Source organism: Trichomycterus rosablanca, chromosome 11 (assembly GCF_030014385.1).
Source record: "Trichomycterus rosablanca isolate fTriRos1 chromosome 11, fTriRos1.hap1, whole genome shotgun sequence".
Lineage (NCBI taxonomy): Eukaryota > Metazoa > Chordata > Actinopteri > Siluriformes > Trichomycteridae > Trichomycterus > Trichomycterus rosablanca.
In genome coordinates this window covers 4,079,496-4,098,714 of record NC_085998.1, presented here as the reverse complement: position 1 = coordinate 4,098,714, position 19,219 = coordinate 4,079,496, and the positions used below count along the sequence as shown (strand labels likewise).

General features: G+C 46.3%; 1 protein-coding gene across 2 annotated transcripts in view; it reads left to right on the top strand.

Moving 5' to 3' along the window:
• The window catches only part of nedd4a (NEDD4 E3 ubiquitin protein ligase a), a 68,698-nt gene that overhangs the window by 23,024 nt on the left and 26,455 nt on the right, over nt 1–19,219 (top strand). The window contains exon 5 of one of the 2 annotated variants that reach the window (XM_063004874.1): nt 1,340–1,393. In XM_063004874.1, the coding sequence (XP_062860944.1) occupies nt 1,340–1,393 (54 nt within the window). Of the gene's footprint in view, nt 1–1,339; nt 1,394–6,768; nt 7,990–19,219 lie in introns of those variants that run through there. The other variant, XM_063004873.1, reaches the window with a different exon arrangement.

The window sequence follows — 19,219 nt, the reverse complement described above, 5'->3', positions numbered from 1 at the left end:
CCGATACTGATACCTATTTAGAATACCGTTTTTTTTTTAAACAAAAACACACGTGAGAAGTGACGAGAAGTTTAATGATACCACGTCCAAAAATGCACGTCAACAAGTAGCGAGTGATGAAAGTGTTTGTGCGCTGACGTGATGAAATCAAGGAGGAAAAATAAATGAATCTGAGTGGATTTGGCAACACGAGCAGCAGGGATTGTTCTGTAGTGAGTTGGAGGTTAATAAATATTTTTGCAATGTTGGTGTTTTGTTGTTATGTTTTGTAGAAAACGATCAGGTCAGAAATACTGTAAAACGTGTGTGTGCTGATGTATTCTGATATAAACTATATTATCCCCCTGTCCCACCTGTTTACACTCCTCTCCTGCGTCTCCCCTCACACCGTATCCTGCGTTCTCATTGGCTGTTTGACATGTCACCCATTCCCAGTCGCACATCTTGGATCAGATATCTGAGGTGCTAGAAAACTCCAGCGCTCGGCGAGCCGGTCGGATCGAGTTGTTGGATAGTTCACACTTAGCGATCGAGAACCGAGTTTTGATCGCCGAGCGAACGCCGAGTTGCTCCCGAGCCGGCAAATCTAGCGCCGACCAGTCGCCGAGCGAAAATCAGGGTAATCGTGTAGTGTGAACCAGGCATAACGCAGCAACGTGCACTAGGTACACGGTATCGGATGTTTAGTATCGGAGCCTCGTTTTCGAGTACGAGTTAATGAGCGCGGTATCGGGCAAATACCCGACACCAGTATCGGTACTCATGCATCTCTAGTAGAAACTATTCCAAATCAAATATCAGGTGATTGATCTGCTGTAGTGACAGTCAAGAGGAATCGTCATCAGAATGCGCTCGGGTGGTGTGGTGGTGCTATCGGCCAGCCAGGCGTCTATACAGACGTGACTGGTTATGTCAGGTGCTCAGGTGGCGCTGCGGTAAAACATGTGAGTTCGAATCTCAGTTCTGGTACTGACAGGCCTGGCGCCTACATGGACAATGATTGGCCGAGCCCCATATAAACCCTCGTCATGCAGAGAAAAAGATGCAGTCGGCTACTGCACATATTTTGGAGGGGGCGTGTGTCAGTCACGGCCCTCCTCGGTCAGGAGTGAAAGTCAGCAGCAGTGGAGTGGAAGCAAAATGCAATTGTGGAATTGAATATGACTAAAAAAAACAGATTGGCTGTGTCTGAGGGAGGTGGACTGGTAACTTGTCTGGGGTGTTTCCTGCCTTTTGCCCAATGAATCAGACCCACCATGACCCTGATCAGGATGAAGCGATGGTATAAATAAATAAATAAATGAATGAATAAATGAATGATCTGTTTGCTTCTTTTCAGGTTCATCCAAGAAAGCATCGGCTGCTCCTGGAAGTGTTTGACGAGAACCGCCTGGTGAGTGTTACAGAGTCTGAGGACTAAACTGATGGTTTAAAAGCTGAATCACACGATTAGGGCCACTGTAAATAAAAGTCGAAATAATGTGGCTCATGATTTGGTGAAGTTCACAAATAAAGAAATCCTCGATCTCCTGCACGTCAGCACCGGTTTTTATCGTAAGACGCTGAAACTGTGTTTATTTAGAAGAACGTGCTCCACCGGTGCGTCGTCGCCAGTACTTCAACCCAGTCCCCAACACCTAATGGCATGTGGACTCGTACGATAAACTAAAACCGTCCGGCAGAGATGGGCACACACAGCGACTTCAGACTCGACTCGGACTCGTTTCAAATGACTCGGACTCGACTCGTGACTCGCAAAAAATGACTTGTGGACAACAAGAGTCAGCAACATTAGTTACATGTGATAATTATATATATATATATATACTGTATATATACTGTATATATATACTGTATATATATATATATATATATTTATAAAATGATCCAACATCATTCTGCTCTCTAATAACGCTCTGACCGTCTTACCCACAACACACGCAATGGGTAAATGTTCCAGCCAGCTTCCGGCGTAGTGATGAAGCGTCGCTCCCTACTTAAAATGGTGGAATACCCTACGTAGTGCACTTCACAGGAACAACCAGGGTGAATGGAACGCTCCTACAGAATCGGTGCTAATGGTTGCAAGAGCAGCTTTCTGAACCAATCAGAGCTTCTGATTGTAATTGTTAGTAAGAAATGCTGTTATTTGCATTTATTCGGTTTGCGTCACACAGATGACGTGGTAATGAAACGCTCGATCGGCTTTCTAACCACTTCCTGTTTTACTTCACAACCGGGAAAAGTTTGGAGGTTTTTAATTATAAGCACGTTTACAAAATAACGGATTCTGTTCCTAATGGGACGCACGCTTATAAACGTAATAGCATCTGGAAGAACAGAAGCTAAGGTAAGCAGCGGTTATGATGGTTTTTGCTGTGTTTGGGATTTTGGCCGCTGTGCCGTGATTTGCAATGAAAACAAAACGTATCAGTTCAAGCTTTTAACTGGTACCTAGGAAAGTAAAGGCACGAAGTAAAACGACTAAATACACTCGCTAATCTGTTGTTGTTTTTATCTGAACTTACAGATTATTTCTTTATTTCTACACCACATTTCTAATATATGTTTTGTGTTTATTATATTGACTCGTGACTTGACTCGGACTCTAGCCTAAAGACTCGTGACTTGACTCGGACTCGTATTTTGTGACTTGTGAACATCTCTGCCGCACGGCATCGCTATAAATGGTTGCACTGACGAGTTTAGTCATCATGTCATGTGGATGGAAGCGTACAATACAAACAAGCACCCCAAGTAATGGCCGGTTACTGGATAACCACAGTTACGCGCATTGGAGGATCCAGGTACTGGGACCCGGGCTTCTCTGAACTCACAAGCCTACGACGGCTGCTCACTCTTTGGCCGTAATATATCGACTTTATTTCTGAAATTAAAACTTAAAAATTATGTTTTACAGTGGCCCTAATACGCCGTCGTAGAATCATCACAATCGGGCTGAATAAGTGTGAATGAAAGTGTGTGACCCAGTATAGAAACGTCTGATGAGTGAGTTCCTTATACGCCGCGCTGGTTGGATTGGCCACAGTGAAACAGAAACGCTTGGCCACTGTTTATTGAGTCTGTGTGCAGATGTGGGTAATGAACACAAATCCTCTAAGCTGAGACTAAACGATGCCAGAGCAGCACATTTTTGGGTTCGTGCCTGAATGCTGAGTGTTGACTAGGGATGTAACGATGCACCACAAGACAGATAAAAATCGATTCACATGTGTAACGATTCAAATCGGTTTACATGTATCATGAATCGATATTCACTTTAAACAGCAGAGGGCGCCGGCGCTATTCACCTCGCCTGGTTGACGTCACTACAGGGTTGCCAGGTTCGGAATTTTCCAGCCAAATTTATTTGTGAGGATACTGTCTTTATTTGTATTATTCATTTATTTATTTAATGTGGGATTTATTTCATTTGGATTTTTTTAAACAGCATTGTTTTGCATAGTTTGTACCTACCTCAGAAATTAAATTTTGTATAAAAATCGTATAGTGAATCGCATCGCAACGTGGGTAGAGTGTATCGTTACATCCCTAGTGTTGACTGAGCGTCAATGAACAACGATGGCCAACGATTCTCCCCAGCTGTTATCGTAAAACACAGGTAGGAGATATAAAATCCAGCCGGGTGGAGACGTTAAGAGGGTGAGGGGTGAAACGAATTCGCCTGTAATGCAGAAAAGGTTGGTGCAGTTTTAATAAATCATGTGTTGAAGGCTTGGACGGTCAAGGTTCAACTAACAGCTGGATAAGAGGACTACTGTTCCACTACACAATCAACAGCACTGATTGTGTATGTGTGTGTGCGCTTTTGCTTAATGAATTAGACCCACCAGGATACCCACTGACCAAAACAGTGGTAAAAAAAGACAATAAAGATGAAGAAAAATGTATATAGTCTTTATTAGAAGAACAGCACTGACTCTATTGACTGCAATGAATGGGCACAAATTCCCACAGACACACTCTTGTAGAAAGGCTTCCCAGAAATGTGGATGATGTTAAAGCTACAAAGAGAAAAGGGAGCAATTCAGTATAAACGCACATGGTTTTGGATTGGGGTGTCCAACAAGTTTATGGTCAGGTGTCCCAATACTTTTGTCCATTTGGTGTATCTGCAGTATGTTAAATTCATCAAATAATATAAAATAATTATAAAATGTCCATTATAATTAATATTCTCTGTAGAAAATGTGTCACGCAGTAAATCTACACAGAATTTTACCAGGGCGTCCAAACTTCTGTGAGATTCCATGTTTCTTGTTCCTCGATCGTTTAGAAGATCCATTAACGTGTCCCCACTTTACAGGATCTCTCAATGAAATCTCTAATATTTGGAGGTACACCCCGGTGCCCCCCGGCGCTCTGGAACAAACACGCCTTCTGATTGATGGTGTTGGAATGGTACTGACAGACGAACAGGCCTGAAGTCCATCACTGGCTGCCACAGCGCGGCTCAGATAACCAGTGACGTGGCTCGGGTCCAGCAGAGCCGCGGGACTGGCCTGAACCTCTGCAGGGGGGTCAGGTTAATACACTTCGTGTGTTTTTTTAGGGTGCTCATTTTTGGATGGTGGTTGCATAGCTGTGAAGCTGCTGGTGTCCATCACACAGTTTCTGATGTTGATAGAAAATCTTCTACCTACCTGATCAGCTGCCTCAGTAGAGAGGATTCTAATAATACATCAACTTACACCGATCAGCCATAACATTAAAACCACCTCCTGGTTTCTACACTCACTGTCCATTTTATCAGCTCCACTTACCATATAGAAGCACTTTGTAGTTCTACAATTACTGACTGTAGTCCATCTGTTTCTCTACATACCTTTTTAACCTGCTTTCACCCTGTTCTTCAATGGTCAGGACCCCCACAGGACCACCACAGAGCAGGTATTATTTAGGTGGTGGATCATTCTCAGCACTGCAGTGACACTGACATGGTGGTGGTGTGTTAGTGTGTGTTGTGCTGGTATGAGTGGATCAGGCACAGCAGCGCTGCTGGAGTTTTTAAACACCTCACTGTCACTGCTGGACTGAGAATAGTCCACCAACCAAAAATATCCAGCCAACAGCGCCCCGTGGGCAGCGTCCTGTGACCACTGATGAAGGTCTAGAAGATGACCGACTCAAACAGCAGCAATAGATGAGCGATTACATTATTTAGCAGTGTTAGCTTACTAAGCTAACACAGTTAGCCTCAGGAGGTTTAAACCGATGGTCTGAGGTGGTACAACCCACTAACACGGCGGCTAACGTCTCCCTCCGTGTCCCTGACGAGCCCAAATTTACAAATAAACGACACTCGTGCACCTTTATACAAATTAAACATCAATTAAAATGTATTTACATTTGAAAATAACTCTGTTGGTTGCTCCGCATTATATTCGTCCATGTTTCCACGTTTGTCATTTTTTGTAAGACAAGTCGTGCCGCACTGAATGCTGGGATTGCCTTCGGACGCATCAGAAGCGTCGGACGCTCCGTCGTCATTCAGTCAGATCATCGCTCAGAATTAAGGCGCCTCACTAGGAGCATTTTAAGGAATCTAAGAATTTAGACACGCCCTCTTCTCGGGAGTGTAGGATGACGTAAAATGCATCTGTGTGGAGAGATCACCGGGTTTTCGAACAGACCCAGAGTTAATAGTCTAGGTAAACCCACAGCAAGAAGGTCCTGGGTTCGTTCCCCAGGCGGGGCGGTCCGGGTCCTTTCTGTGCGGAGTTTGCATGTCCTTTCCGTGTCTGTGTGGGTTTCCTCCAACAGTCCAAAACCATGCAGTCAGCTTGGATTCCACGGTCAACCTGGTTAATCCATGATGTGTATCAAATATTGACATAAAATGAATGAAAGTGCCTTTTGTGTTGACTGGCGGTCGCACCAAACATAACTGGTGCCCACATGATGTGCCACGATTAAATACCGCTTTAGAATTCATTAAAAACACCCCAGAATAAAATGCATTCAGATTTAGTTTTGCAGATGACTTTATAATATACGACTCGCTTCCAAACTATTTCCACACCCTCAGAGTTTAGGAAACCCGATGCTCAGTTTGATACAGAGTTCTATCTGAAAGCCGTTCCGCTTTATTTGCTGTAACTCTACCCCCAGCGTGGGTAAAAATACAAGCGGGCTGCGGGTCTGCGGGAACCACCAGAAGCCGAGGTGTTGCTGAATGCAACAGAATGTTCTAACTGGCACAGACACGGTGCCAGGCTGGCACTCGGGGCGCAGAAGCTCGATGTTTTTTTTTAGAGGTGTGACCAGAAGTCGGGTATATGGGAAGGGGGCGGGTTGGGAATGCCCCCCCTGCTGTGGATCTGGTCTTGCAAAGCTGCAGAAAGTGTCAGACGGTTAAAGCACGACTGGAGGTCTGCATGTGGAGGAGCGTGTTTGGGAGAAAGGAGGGGGACCGAGCTGGTGTAGGAGTCGCCTCCGGGAAACTCTGGGCCCGGAATCTGTTTCAGCTCCTTACGGAGAAGGACCACCTGGGGAGTTTGCCCCGTGGAAAGGAGGTGCGCTATAGGCTGTGCAGAATATTTGACCTGCATTGGTCATTAGCGTCAGAGGAACCTCACGAGGAATGCAACTTGTCACCGGAGCTATTTTGGCTATGTGCTGGCGCTAATTATTGTAATCATAGCGTCGGATCCGGAGCAGTTGCTTCCCCGCTTCTCGTCTTCTGTTTCGTGTCGCGATTTTCACCATGCCCCGCTAGTCCTCCCGGACTCGAACGGGTTCGGCTGAATGGCGCAGCGCTTGCGTCTTCATTTCACCTCGAGGAGAAGCAACACCGACCCCCTGTCTGAGAGCTGTAACCATGGGTTCGAGGACGGCGGAGAGCTTGGATTACCGGGCCGGAGCCACGCCGAGGGCCTGACTCCCACCGGTTCGTTTCACATGAAGCCGACCCCGGGGGTAGCTCTCGGTCTGCCACCTTTGTCGCCAGATTATGGCAGTCTTCAGCGGCACACGGCGTTTTTTGTACCCAAAGCCAACAAGAAGAGCGTGCTGCAGATTTCCCTACAGTCCGGCGGCAGGCAGATCGTGGACGCCGACGGCGGCGGGGAGGAAATGGACCCGGGGGGTGGCTCGGACGCGGGGTCGTGCAACAGCAGCACCGCCAGTGACGTCGGGTACTGCAGCAGCAGCAGCATATTCGAGTCGGAGCTCCCCGAACGCAAGGCTGTTCTTGACAGATCCGTTTGCCACAGGAAGACCAAAACTCCTTTACGCCGATGCTCGTCGTTGGTCATTTTCCCTCGCAGTCCTAGCAACACGCCGCCGGCCTCGCCGGTCAGTCCTGTGGCGCCCCCCCTGGTCCCTCCGTCCACCCGGAGTTCCTTTCAGACCTCGCACCAGCTGCAGCTGTCGACCACGGACGCATCACAAGACGACCTCAAGGGTTCCGTGGCGTCGGCCGTGAACGGCTTAAGACTCTCCAAGACCGGCTGCCCGGCCGCCGAGTTCAGGGACGCCAGGCCGATGCTGCAGGTCAGCGCTCCGACGGATCCGCCGAAGAGGCCAGAACAATCCGAAAAGCACTCGAGCGTTCTGGTGCACTGTGCCAATCAGCCCCCGCTGCCCCCCGGCAAAGGAAGCGCAGCGAAACCCGCCGACAAATCCGAGGAGGCTAAGTGCAAACCGGGCAAGCGCAACCCCAAGCTGCTCCGTAGCACCTCCACGTGCTCGCTCCCTACAGGAAAGGTGCTGACGGAGAAGAGACACCACACCTGCCCCGCCATGGGCAAATCGAGCGCGCAGCAGGAAACGGGTCCACGCCGAGGCTTGCAGAGGAGCGTCTCCCTGGAGGTGCCCTTCTCAAACGCTGGGATTACGTGTCACATGACGAACGCGAGACCAATCGGCTCGGCCGGCGAAGGGGCGCGCGTGCACATACACGTGTCCCACAGGGGTAACCCCAAACTGCCCGGACGAGATCGCGCCTGTCCCGGGGAAACCACGACAGTAAGCGCACACACGGTAAACCAGTTCTTCTGGTTATGTGGGGTACAAATGGAGGTTTGTGCTCAGGGGGGTGACGGGGTTAAAGGTGCGGTGTTTACCCCAAAACGAGGTCCTAACTCGGGGCATAAAATCTCCATCCAGAGAAGCTGTTATAGTGCAGATGTGGAACCGTTCATGGTCCTAAATTGAGCGGTTTGAAGGCACCGGAGATCTTGCTGATTTGGATTTGATGCCAAAAGTATTTGGACACTTGACAATGCTATTAAAATAGAACAACAGCCGCTCTTCTGACAAGTATGTCTGTGGGAATTTGTGCCCATTCGGTCAAAAGATCTGATTTGTATGACTGGGCGGTTATGCTGGTTGATGTTCCCAATGCATCCCTAACATGTTTAATAGGGTTGAGGTCATGGATTTAGGAGGCCTGGCTCACAGTTGATATTCCGATTCATCCCTAACGTGTTTAATAGGATTGAAGTCATGGCTCTGTGCGGGACGCTGGAGTTCCTCCGCACTAAACCCATCTAATGCTGGTTGATGTTCCGGTTCATCCCAGAGCTGTTGAGTGGTGCTGAGGTCAGGACACTGTAGTTTCTTTAAACTGAGCCAGAACAGGAAAGGTCCTTCCCTAAACTGTTAAACTGTTCCTGCACAGTCGGAATCATATATTTCCTTCATTTAAATGATTTGTGCCATCTATTGGCATTTGCTTTGCCTTAAACACAGGGTTTTAATCATTAAAAGGGGCGTCCCAATACTTTTCTCCATACAGTGTATCTTGTACCTTTATTTTATTTCCATCATCTGCTTTATCCTGGTCAGGGTCGCGGAGGACCCGGTTCCGTCAGGAAACACTGGGCGCAAGGCAGGAATACCCCGAATACCCCGAATACAGTTCAAGTGAACGATAATGGATGTCTTAAAATCCTACCGTCCCAACTTTTTTTGGAATTCGCTTGGTGTGCACCTGACCCCAGCCTCCAGCCGACCCATATGAACCAGTTTACAGATAAACGCACCTCACAGAAACCAGTTAAAGCGCATTTCTGTTCCACGTGGGTGTGTGTGTGTGTGTGTGTGTGTGTGTGTGTGTGTGTGTGTGGGTGTGGGTGTGTGGGTGTGTGTGTGTGTGTGTGTGTGTGTGTGTGTGAGACCGATATCTCCGTTAGCACCGCATGCCCTGAACTGTTTACCTTAAGGTTAATTATAGCGAGCAGCCTGCAGCGGGGGTATAAATGTGGCGCGTCAGACGTCCCCTGCCTGTCTCCAGATTGTCTGGGACCGGGACTGCGGCGTGTCTCAAATTTAACGACGCCCCCCGAGAGGGGCGCGCACGCCTCCCGCTCAGCTGCTGGGTTCGGTTCGGGAGGGGCGATTATTTCTATAAATAATAACGCCGCTTTATCGACGGAGAGAAACAATCACGGACGTGTCGGGAGTCCTGACCTCTGGGACGAACCGGAACATCAACTGAGCGGGCGCAAATTCCCACAGACGTACTTCAGAGTCTCCTCGGAAAAGTGGCGTCACTCTGTTTTAAAACCGTTCTTCTCATGCTCAGGTGTCCAGATACTTTTGGTCATATCGTGTATGTGGACTCCTGAGCTAGAAGTGTGTCTGTGGGAATTTGTGCCCATTCATGGATTTAGGAGGCCTGGCTCACGGTTGATATTCCAATGCATCCCTAATGTGTTTATAGGGTTGGGGTCATGGATTTAGAAGGCCTGGCTCACAGTTGATATTCCAATGCATCCCTAATGTGTTTATAGGGTTGGGGTCATGGATTTAGAAGGCCTGGCTCACGGTTGATATTCCAATGCATCTCTAATGTGTTTATAGGGTTGAGGTCATGGATTTAGAAGGCCTGGCTCACAGTTGATATTCCAATGCATCCCTAATGTGTTTATAGGGTTGAGGTCATAGATTTAGAAGGCCTGGCTCACAGTTGATATTCCAATGCATCCCTAATGTGTTTATAGGGTTGAGGTCATGGATTTAGAAGGCCTGGCTCACAGTTGATATTCCAATGCATCCCTAATGTGTTTAATAGGGTTGAGGTCATGGATTTAGAAGGCCTGGCTCACAGTTGATATTCCAATGCATCCCTAATGTGTTTATAGGGTTGGGGTCATGGATTTAGAAGGCCTGGCTCACAGTTGATATTCCAATGCATCCCTAATGTGTTTATAGGGTTGAGGTCATGGATTTAGAAGGCCTGGCTCACAGTTGATATTCCAATGCATCCCTAATGTGTTTATAGGGTTGGGGTCATGGATTTAGAAGGCCTGGCTCACAGTTGATATTCCAATGCATCCCTAATGTGTTTATAGGGTTGAGGTCATGGATTTAGAAGGCCTGGCTCACAGTTGATATTCCAATGCATCCCTAATGTGTTTATAGGGTTGGGGTCATGGATTTAGAAGGCCTGGCTCACGGTTGATATTCCAATGCATCTCTAATGTGTTTATAGGGTTGAGGTCATGGATTTAGAAGGCCTGGCTCACAGTTGATATTCCAATGCATCCCTAATGTGTTTATAGGGTTGAGGTCATGGATTTAGAAGGCCTGGCTCACAGTTGATATTCCAATGCATCCCTAATGTGTTTATAGGGTTGGGGTCATGGATTTAGAAGGCCTGGCTCACAGTTGATATTCCAATGCATCCCTAATGTGTTTATAGGGTTGGGGTCATGGATTTAGAAGGCCTGGCTCACAGTTGATATTCCAATGCATCCCTAATGTGTTTATAGGGTTGGGGTCATGGATTTAGAAGGCCTGGCTCACGGTTGATATTCCAATGCATCTCTAATGTGTTTATAGGGTTGAGGTCATGGATTTAGAAGGCCTGGCTCACAGTTGATATTCCAATGCATCCCTAATGTGTTTATAGGGTTGAGGTCATAGATTTAGAAGGCCTGGCTCACAGTTGATATTCCAATGCATCCCTAATGTGTTTATAGGGTTGAGGTCATGGATTTAGAAGGCCTGGCTCACAGTTGATATTCCAATGCATCCCTAATGTGTTTAATAGGGTTGAGGTCATGGATTTAGAAGGCCTGGCTCACAGTTGATATTCCAATGCATCCCTAATGTGTTTATAGGGTTGAGGTCATGGATTTAGAAGGCCTGGCTCACAGTTGATATTCCAATGCATCCCTAATGTGTTTATAGGGTTGAGGTCATGGATTTAGAAGGCCTGGCTCACAGTTGATATTCCAATGCATCCCTAATGTGTTTATAGGGTTGGGGTCATGGATTTAGAAGGCCTGGCTCACGGTTGATATTCCAATGCATCTCTAATGTGTTTATAGGGTTGAGGTCATGGATTTAGAAGGCCTGGCTCACAGTTGATATTCCAATGCATCCCTAATGTGTTTATAGGGTTGAGGTCATAGATTTAGAAGGCCTGGCTCACAGTTGATATTCCAATGCATCCCTAATGTGTTTATAGGGTTGAGGTCATGGATTTAGAAGGCCTGGCTCACAGTTGATATTCCAATGCATCCCTAATGTGTTTAATAGGGTTGAGGTCATGGATTTAGAAGGCCTGGCTCACAGTTGATATTCCAATGCATCCCTAATGTGTTTATAGGGTTGAGGTCATGGATTTAGAAGGCCTGGCTCACAGTTGATATTCCAATGCATCCCTAATGTGTTTATAGGGTTGGGGTCATGGATTTAGAAGGCCTGGCTCACAGTTGATATTCCAATGCATCCCTAATGTGTTTATAGGGTTGAGGTCATGGATTTAGAAGGCCTGGCTCACAGTTGATATTCCAATGCATCCCTAATGTGTTTATAGGGTTGGGGTCATGGATTTAGAAGGCCTGGCTCACAGTTGATATTCCAATGCATCCCTAATGTGTTTATAGGGTTGAGGTCATGGATTTAGAAGGCCTGGCTCACAGTTGATATTCCAATGCATCCCTAATGTGTTTATAGGGTTGGGGTCATGGATTTAGAAGGCCTGGCTCACGGTTGATATTCCAATGCATCTCTAATGTGTTTATAGGGTTGAGGTCATGGATTTAGAAGGCCTGGCTCACAGTTGATATTCCAATGCATCCCTAATGTGTTTATAGGGTTGAGGTCATGGATTTAGAAGGCCTGGCTCACAGTTGATATTCCAATGCATCCCTAATGTGTTTATAGGGTTGGGGTCATGGATTTAGAAGGCCTGGCTCACAGTTGATATTCCAATGCATCCCTAATGTGTTTATAGGGTTGAGGTCATGGATTTAGAAGGCCTGGCTCACAGTTGATATTCCAATGCATCCCTAATGTGTTTATAGGGTTGGGGTCATGGATTTAGAAGGCCTGGCTCACGGTTGATATTCCAATGCATCCCTAATGTGTTTATAGGGTTGGGGTCATGGATTTAGAAGGCCTGGCTCACAGTTGATATTCCAATGCATCCCTAATGTGTTTATAGGGTTGGGGTCATGGATTTAGAAGGCCTGGCTCACAGTTGATATTCCAATGCATCCCTAATGTGTTTATAGGGTTGGGGTCATGGATTTAGAAGGCCTGGCTCACAGTTGATATTCCAATGCATCCCTAATGTGTTTATAGGGTTGGGGTCATGGATTTAGAAGGCCTGGCTCACAGTTGATATTCCAATGCATCCCTAATGTGTTTATAGGGTTGAGGTCATGGATTTAGAAGGCCTGGCTCACAGTTGATATTCCAATGCATCCCTAATGTGTTTATAGGGTTGGGGTCATGGATTTAGAAGGCCTGGCTCACAGTTGATATTCCAATGCATCCCTAATGTGTTTATAGGGTTGGGGTCATGGATTTAGAAGGCCTGGCTCACAGTTGATATTCCAATGCATCCCTAATGTGTTTATAGGGTTGAGGTCATAGATTTAGGAGGCCTGGTTCACAGTTGGTATTCCAATGCATCCCTAATGTGTTTATAGGGTTGGGGTCATGGATTTAGAAGGCCTGGCTCACAGTTGATATTCCAATGCATCCCTAATGTGTTTATAGGGTTGGGGTCATGGATTTAGAAGGCCTGGCTCACAGTTGATATTCCAATGCATCCCTAATGTGTTTATAGGGTTGGGGTCATGGATTTAGAAGGCCTGGCTCACAGTTGATATTCCAATGCATCCCTAATGTGTTTATAGGGTTGGGGTCATGGATTTAGAAGGCCTGGCTCACAGTTGATATTCCAATGCATCCCTAATGTGTTTATAGGGTTGAGGTCATAGATTTAGGAGGCCTGGTTCACAGTTGGTATTCCAATGCATCCCTAATGTGTTTATAGGGTTGAGGTCATAGATTTAGGAGGCCTGGCTCACAGTTGATATTCCAATGCGTCCCTAATGTGTTTATAGGGTTGGGGTCATGGATTTAGAAGGCCTGGCTCACAGTTGATATTCCAATGCATCCCTAATGTGTTTAATAGGGTTGAGGTCATGGATTTAGAAGGCCTGGCTCACAGTTGATATTCCAATGCATCCCTAATGTGTTTAATAGGGTTGAGGTCATGGATTTAGAAGGCCTGGCTCACAGTTGGTATTCCAATGCATCCCTAATGTGTTTAATAGGTTTGAGGTCATGGATTTAGGAGGCCTGGCTCACAGTTGGTATTCCAATGCATCCCTAATGTGTTTATAGGGTTGAGGTCATGGATTTAGAAGGCCTGGCTCACAGTTGATATTCCAATGCATCTCTAATGTGTTTATAGGGTTGGGGTCATGGATTTAGAAGGCCTGGCTCACAGTTGATATTCCAATGCATCCCTAATGTGTTTATAGGGTTGAGGTCATAGATTTAGGAGGCCTGGCTCACAGTTGATATTCCAATGCGTCCCTAATGTGTTTATAGGGTTGAGGTCATGGATTTAGGAGGCCTGGCTCACAGTTGGTATTCCAATGCATCCCTAATGTGTTTAATAGGTTTGAGGTCATGGATTTAGGAGGCCTGGCTCACAGTTGATATTCCAATGCATCCCTAATGTGTTTATAGGGTTGAGGTCATGGATTTAGGAGGCCTGGCTCACAGTTGGTATTCCAATGCATCCCTAATGTGTTTATAGGGTTGAGGTCATGGATTTAGAAGGCCTGGCTCACAGTTGGTATTCCAATGCATCCCTAATGTGTTTAATAGGTTTGAGGTCATGGATTTAGGAGGCCTGGCTCACAGTTGGTATTCCAATGCATCCCTAATGTGTTTATAGGGTTGAGGTCATGGATTTAGGAGGCCTGGCTCACAGTTGGTATTCCAATGCATCTCTAATGTGTTTATAGGGTTGGGGTCATGGATTTAGAAGGCCTGGCTCACAGTTGATATTCCAATGCATCCCTAATGTGTTTATAGGGTTGAGGTCATAGATTTAGGAGGCCTGGCTCACAGTTGATATTCCAATGCGTCCCTAATGTGTTTATAGGGTTGAGGTCATGGATTTAGGAGGCCTGGCTCACAGTTGATATTCCAATGCATCCCTAATGTGTTTATAGGGTTGAGGTCATAGATTTAGGAGGCCTGGCTCACAGTTGGTATTCCAATGCATCCCTAATGTGTTTATAGGGTTGAGGTCATAGATTTAGGAGGCCTGGCTCACAGTTGATATTCCAATGCGTCCCTAATGTGTTTATAGGGTTGAGGTCATGGATTTAGAAGGCCTGGCTCACAGTTGGTATTCCAATGCATCCCTAATGTGTTTAATAGGGTTGGGGTCATGGATTTAGAAGGCCTGGCTCACAGTTGGTATTCCAATGCATCCCTAATGTGTTTAATAGGTTTGAGGTCATGGATTTAGAAGGCCTGGCTCACAGTTGATATTCCAATGCATCTCTAATGTGTTTATAGGGTTGAGGTCATGGATTTAGAAGGCCTGGCTCACAGTTGATATTCCAATGCATCCCTAATGTGTTTAATAGGGTTGAGGTCATGGATTTAGAAGGCCTGGCTCACAGTTGGTATTCCAATGCATCCCTAATGTGTTTATAGGGTTGAGGTCATGGATTTAGAAGGCCTGGCTCACAGTTGATATTCCAATGCATCCCTAATGTGTTTATAGGGTTGAGGTCATGGATTTAGAAGGCCTGGCTCACAGTTGATATTCCAATGCATCCCTAATGTGTTTATAGGGTTGAGGTCATAGATTTAGGAGGCCTGGCTCACAGTTGATATTCCAATGCGTCCCTAATGTGTTTATAGGGTTGAGGTCATGGATTTAGGAGGCCTGGCTCACAGTTGATATTCCAATGCATCCCTAATGTGTTTATAGGGTTGAGGTCATAGATTTAGGAGGCCTGGCTCACAGTTGGTATTCCAATGCATCCCTAATGTGTTTATAGGGTTGAGGTCATAGATTTAGGAGGCCTGGCTCACAGTTGATATTCCAATGCGTCCCTAATGTGTTTATAGGGTTGAGGTCATGGATTTAGAAGGCCTGGCTCACAGTTGATATTCCAATGCATCCCTAATGTGTTTAATAGGGTTGAGGTCATGGATTTAGAAGGCCTGGCTCACAGTTGATATTCCAATGCATCCCTAATGTGTTTAATAGGGTTGAGGTCATGGATTTAGAAGGCCTGGCTCACAGTTGGTATTCCAATGCATCCCTAATGTGTTTATAGGGTTGAGGTCATGGATTTAGAAGGCCTGGCTCACAGTTGATATTCCAATGCATCCCTAATGTGTTTATAGGGTTGAGGTCATGGATTTAGAAGGCCTGGCTCACAGTTGGTATTCCAGTGCATCCCTAATGTGTTTAATAGGGTTGAGGTCATGGATTTAGGAGGCCTGGCTCACAGTTGATATTCCAATGCATCCCTAATGTGTTTAATAGGTTTGAGGTCATGGATTTAGAAGGCCTGGCTCACAGTTGGTATTCCAATGCATCCCCGATTTGTTTAATAGGGTTGAAGTCAGGGCTCTGTGCAGGACGCTGGAGTTCCTCCACCAGACCCATCTAACCACGTCTTTACCTCACTTTCCAGGTGAAACACCTGGATTCAGTAATTATGAGGGGTGTCCACATACGTTTGGCCATCTAGTGTTTTTGCCTTCGTGATATGAGGCCTATAATTTTTCATGAGGTTACCCAAGATGGCCGTGCCTCCAGTCGGTACATGAAGTCAGGGATCATATGCAGAGAATGGCATTCCCATAAACAGTGGGTTAAGCTGAGTGACCCGTCGGAGGCACAAGCGCATGAGAAATTCTATCGCATTAGGAGCTCTAATTATTTGGGACGGGGTCTCCTCGTGCGTACGGAGCAGCCTCCGCTCCGCTCTGGTATTTAGCACCTTGTTCCAGTCATTTTCTCCCAGAAACCCATCTGCGTACCTCCCACTCCACCCCCGTCTGTGGAGAGTTCAGTCTCTTATTCATCAGCATCACTCTGACATGCTGTTATTCATTTCAATTTTGTAGTTATACATAAATATATGACCAGAAGTATATGGACACCTGACTCCAAGCTTGTTGGTCCCCCTCCCCCCAGACTTTCCACAAGATTTTGGAGTGTGTCTGTGGGAATGTGGGCTCACTGATGTTGAATGAAAAGGCCTGACTGGCTCGCAGTTGAGTAAGTGATGTGATTACCTGCCAATCATTTTAAGACACTGGAACAGTGGTAGCCTAGTGGGTAGAGCTTTGGGCTATTAATCGGAAGATTGTCGGTTCAAATCCCCACTCTGCTTTGCAGCCATTGTTGGGTCCTTGAGCAAGGCCCTTAACCCTGTCTGCTCCAGGGGTGCCGTACAATGGCTGACCCTGCGCTCTGAGCCTACAGATCAATACATTTGTCAATCAAAAGTATTTGGACCCCGGTTAAAAGAGCAGCTGGATCATGCTAGCCCACTACCGCTGAGATCTGGTGTTATCAGCCAGGTGGGCGTCTACACAGACATGATTGGCTTTGTCAGTGGGCTGTGGGGGGTATCGATTGGCTGAACAACCTAGCCTCTGGGAGGTGCACTTGTCAGTCACTCTCAGTGCTGGTCCCAAGCCCGGATAAATAAGGAGGGACAACGAATGGCTGGTCCGATTTAGGAAGCGGTTGCGACCTCTGCTGGCTGTTCGATGGCGCTTACACAGACACAGACTCTCCGTGCGCGATACAGATCTCCGTATGAACCCTGTTAGGGTGTGATTATAGGTCACGGTCCTCTTCTGCAGAGATGGGGACTCGAGTCTGCATGCACACACAGCGACTTCAGACTCGACTCAGACTCGTTTGAAATGACTTAGACTTGACTCATGACTCGCAAAAAATTACTCCTAAACAACAAGAGTCTCTAGCGTCAGCATATATTAACATTAGTTACGTGTGACAGTTAACCCGTTTTGGTCGTAATGTGTAAATGTGTAGCGCACGCAATGTGTAAATGTTCCAGCCAGCTTCCGGCGTAGTAATGAAGCGTCGCTCCCTACTTAAAATAGTGGAATACTTTACGTAGTGCACTTCACAGGAACAACTGGGGTGAACGGAACGCTCCTACAGAATCGGCGCTAATGGTTGAAAGAATCGCTTTCTGAACCAATCAGAGCTTCTGATTGTAATTGTTAGTAAGAAACGCTGTTATTTGCATTTATTCAGTTTGCGTCACACAGATGACGTGGTAATGAAACGCTCGGTCGGCTTTCTAACGACTTCCTGTTTTACTTCACGACCGGGAAAAGGTTTTTAATTATAAGCACATTTACAAAATAACAGATTCTATTCCTAATGGGACACACGCTTATAAATGTAATAGCATCTGGAAGAACAGAAGCTCAGGTAAGCAGCGGTTATGATTGTTTTGCTGTGTTTGGGATTTTGGCCGCTGTGTCGTGATTTATCAAGCGCTTTTGTTCTGTAATGAAAACAAAACGTATCAGTTTAAGCTTTTAACTGGAACCTTCTTGTTATGGAAATTACATTCATTTACACAATGAGGAGGAAAGAAAAGGCACGAAGTAAAACGGCTAAATACACTCGCTAATCTGTTGTTGTTTTTATCTGAACTTACAGATTATTTGTTTATTTCTACACCACATTTCTAATATATGTTTTGTGTTTATTATATTGACTCGTGACTCGACTCGGACTCGTATTTTGTGACTTGTGAACATCTCTGCTCTCCTGTCAGGAGTGAGGTGATTTGGATATGACTCGATTGGGAGGGAAATGAGAGGAAACCGTTACCCTTCTGTAAACGGTTCTCAGATGTGAATGCGTTTGTGTGTTTGGATTGTTTTTTGTTCTCCAGGTTTGTTTTTCTCCCTCGACATCAAGTCTCAGATGCTTGTCGCTCAGGCTGGAAACGATTTTCTGTCCTCTGAGACTGACTGATAAAGCTTGGATAATATCGTACCACCCTGCAGCCTGACTGCTGATCCTCCTGCACGGCCCGAGTCGTGAACCAAAACAATAAAATAAACAATAGAAACGCTAACATACCTGCTAACAGCCCCCATGCCTTCCCTCCGACTGTCACTCGCCCCCTACAGGCTGTAACTGCAGCAGCAAGGACTATTCCCAGCTTGACCATAAGCCAGCAATTAAAAATGAGTTGCAGGATGACTAGAAGGCAGCAGAAACAACAGTGAAACACTCATTTACTCACTTTCTGAACCACTTATCTTAATCAGGGTTGTTGATGGAGCCTATTCTTGTTCTCAATGGGCGCAAGGCACACAGAAACACCCTGGACAGGGCGACAGTCCATTGCAGGGCACACACACACACACACAAGTTTAGTATCTCCAATGAACCTGACTGCACATCTTTGTACTGAAACCAGAGCCACTTGGAGCTCGTCTCTCATGTCGCTGCCCCCACCCCCACCGACAAGGAACCCTGTTTGTCACTGTCCCTCCCCCTACAGTCACACAGCCAATCGTGTGTCCGTGTAGGTGCCTGGCAGGGTTAAGAGCTCAGCACTGGTTTCTTAAACAGAAGCTTAGCGCGCTTGTATGGCCTGGTCAGTCTCCTGACCTTTGATAAACTCTTTAAGTCAGTGGATCGGTCAGTTTGGTAGTAGGTCAGTTGTGTCCTTTGACTTGACCTGAGACTGTAGATGACCACCCGTGTGTAGGCTAAAAAAATAGGAATATTATCTCCTCTACCGGCCTCAAAGGAGCGTTCTTTAAGCGCTGGTCATTTTCCAAACACGTCCCATGATTCAAAGCTTTCTCCATCAGCCGTAATGAGTGGAAAGATTAAAGGCGCGTTTCCAGCTGACCCAGTCAACCGCACCACAGCGCAGACTGGGACGGTCAGGCGTCC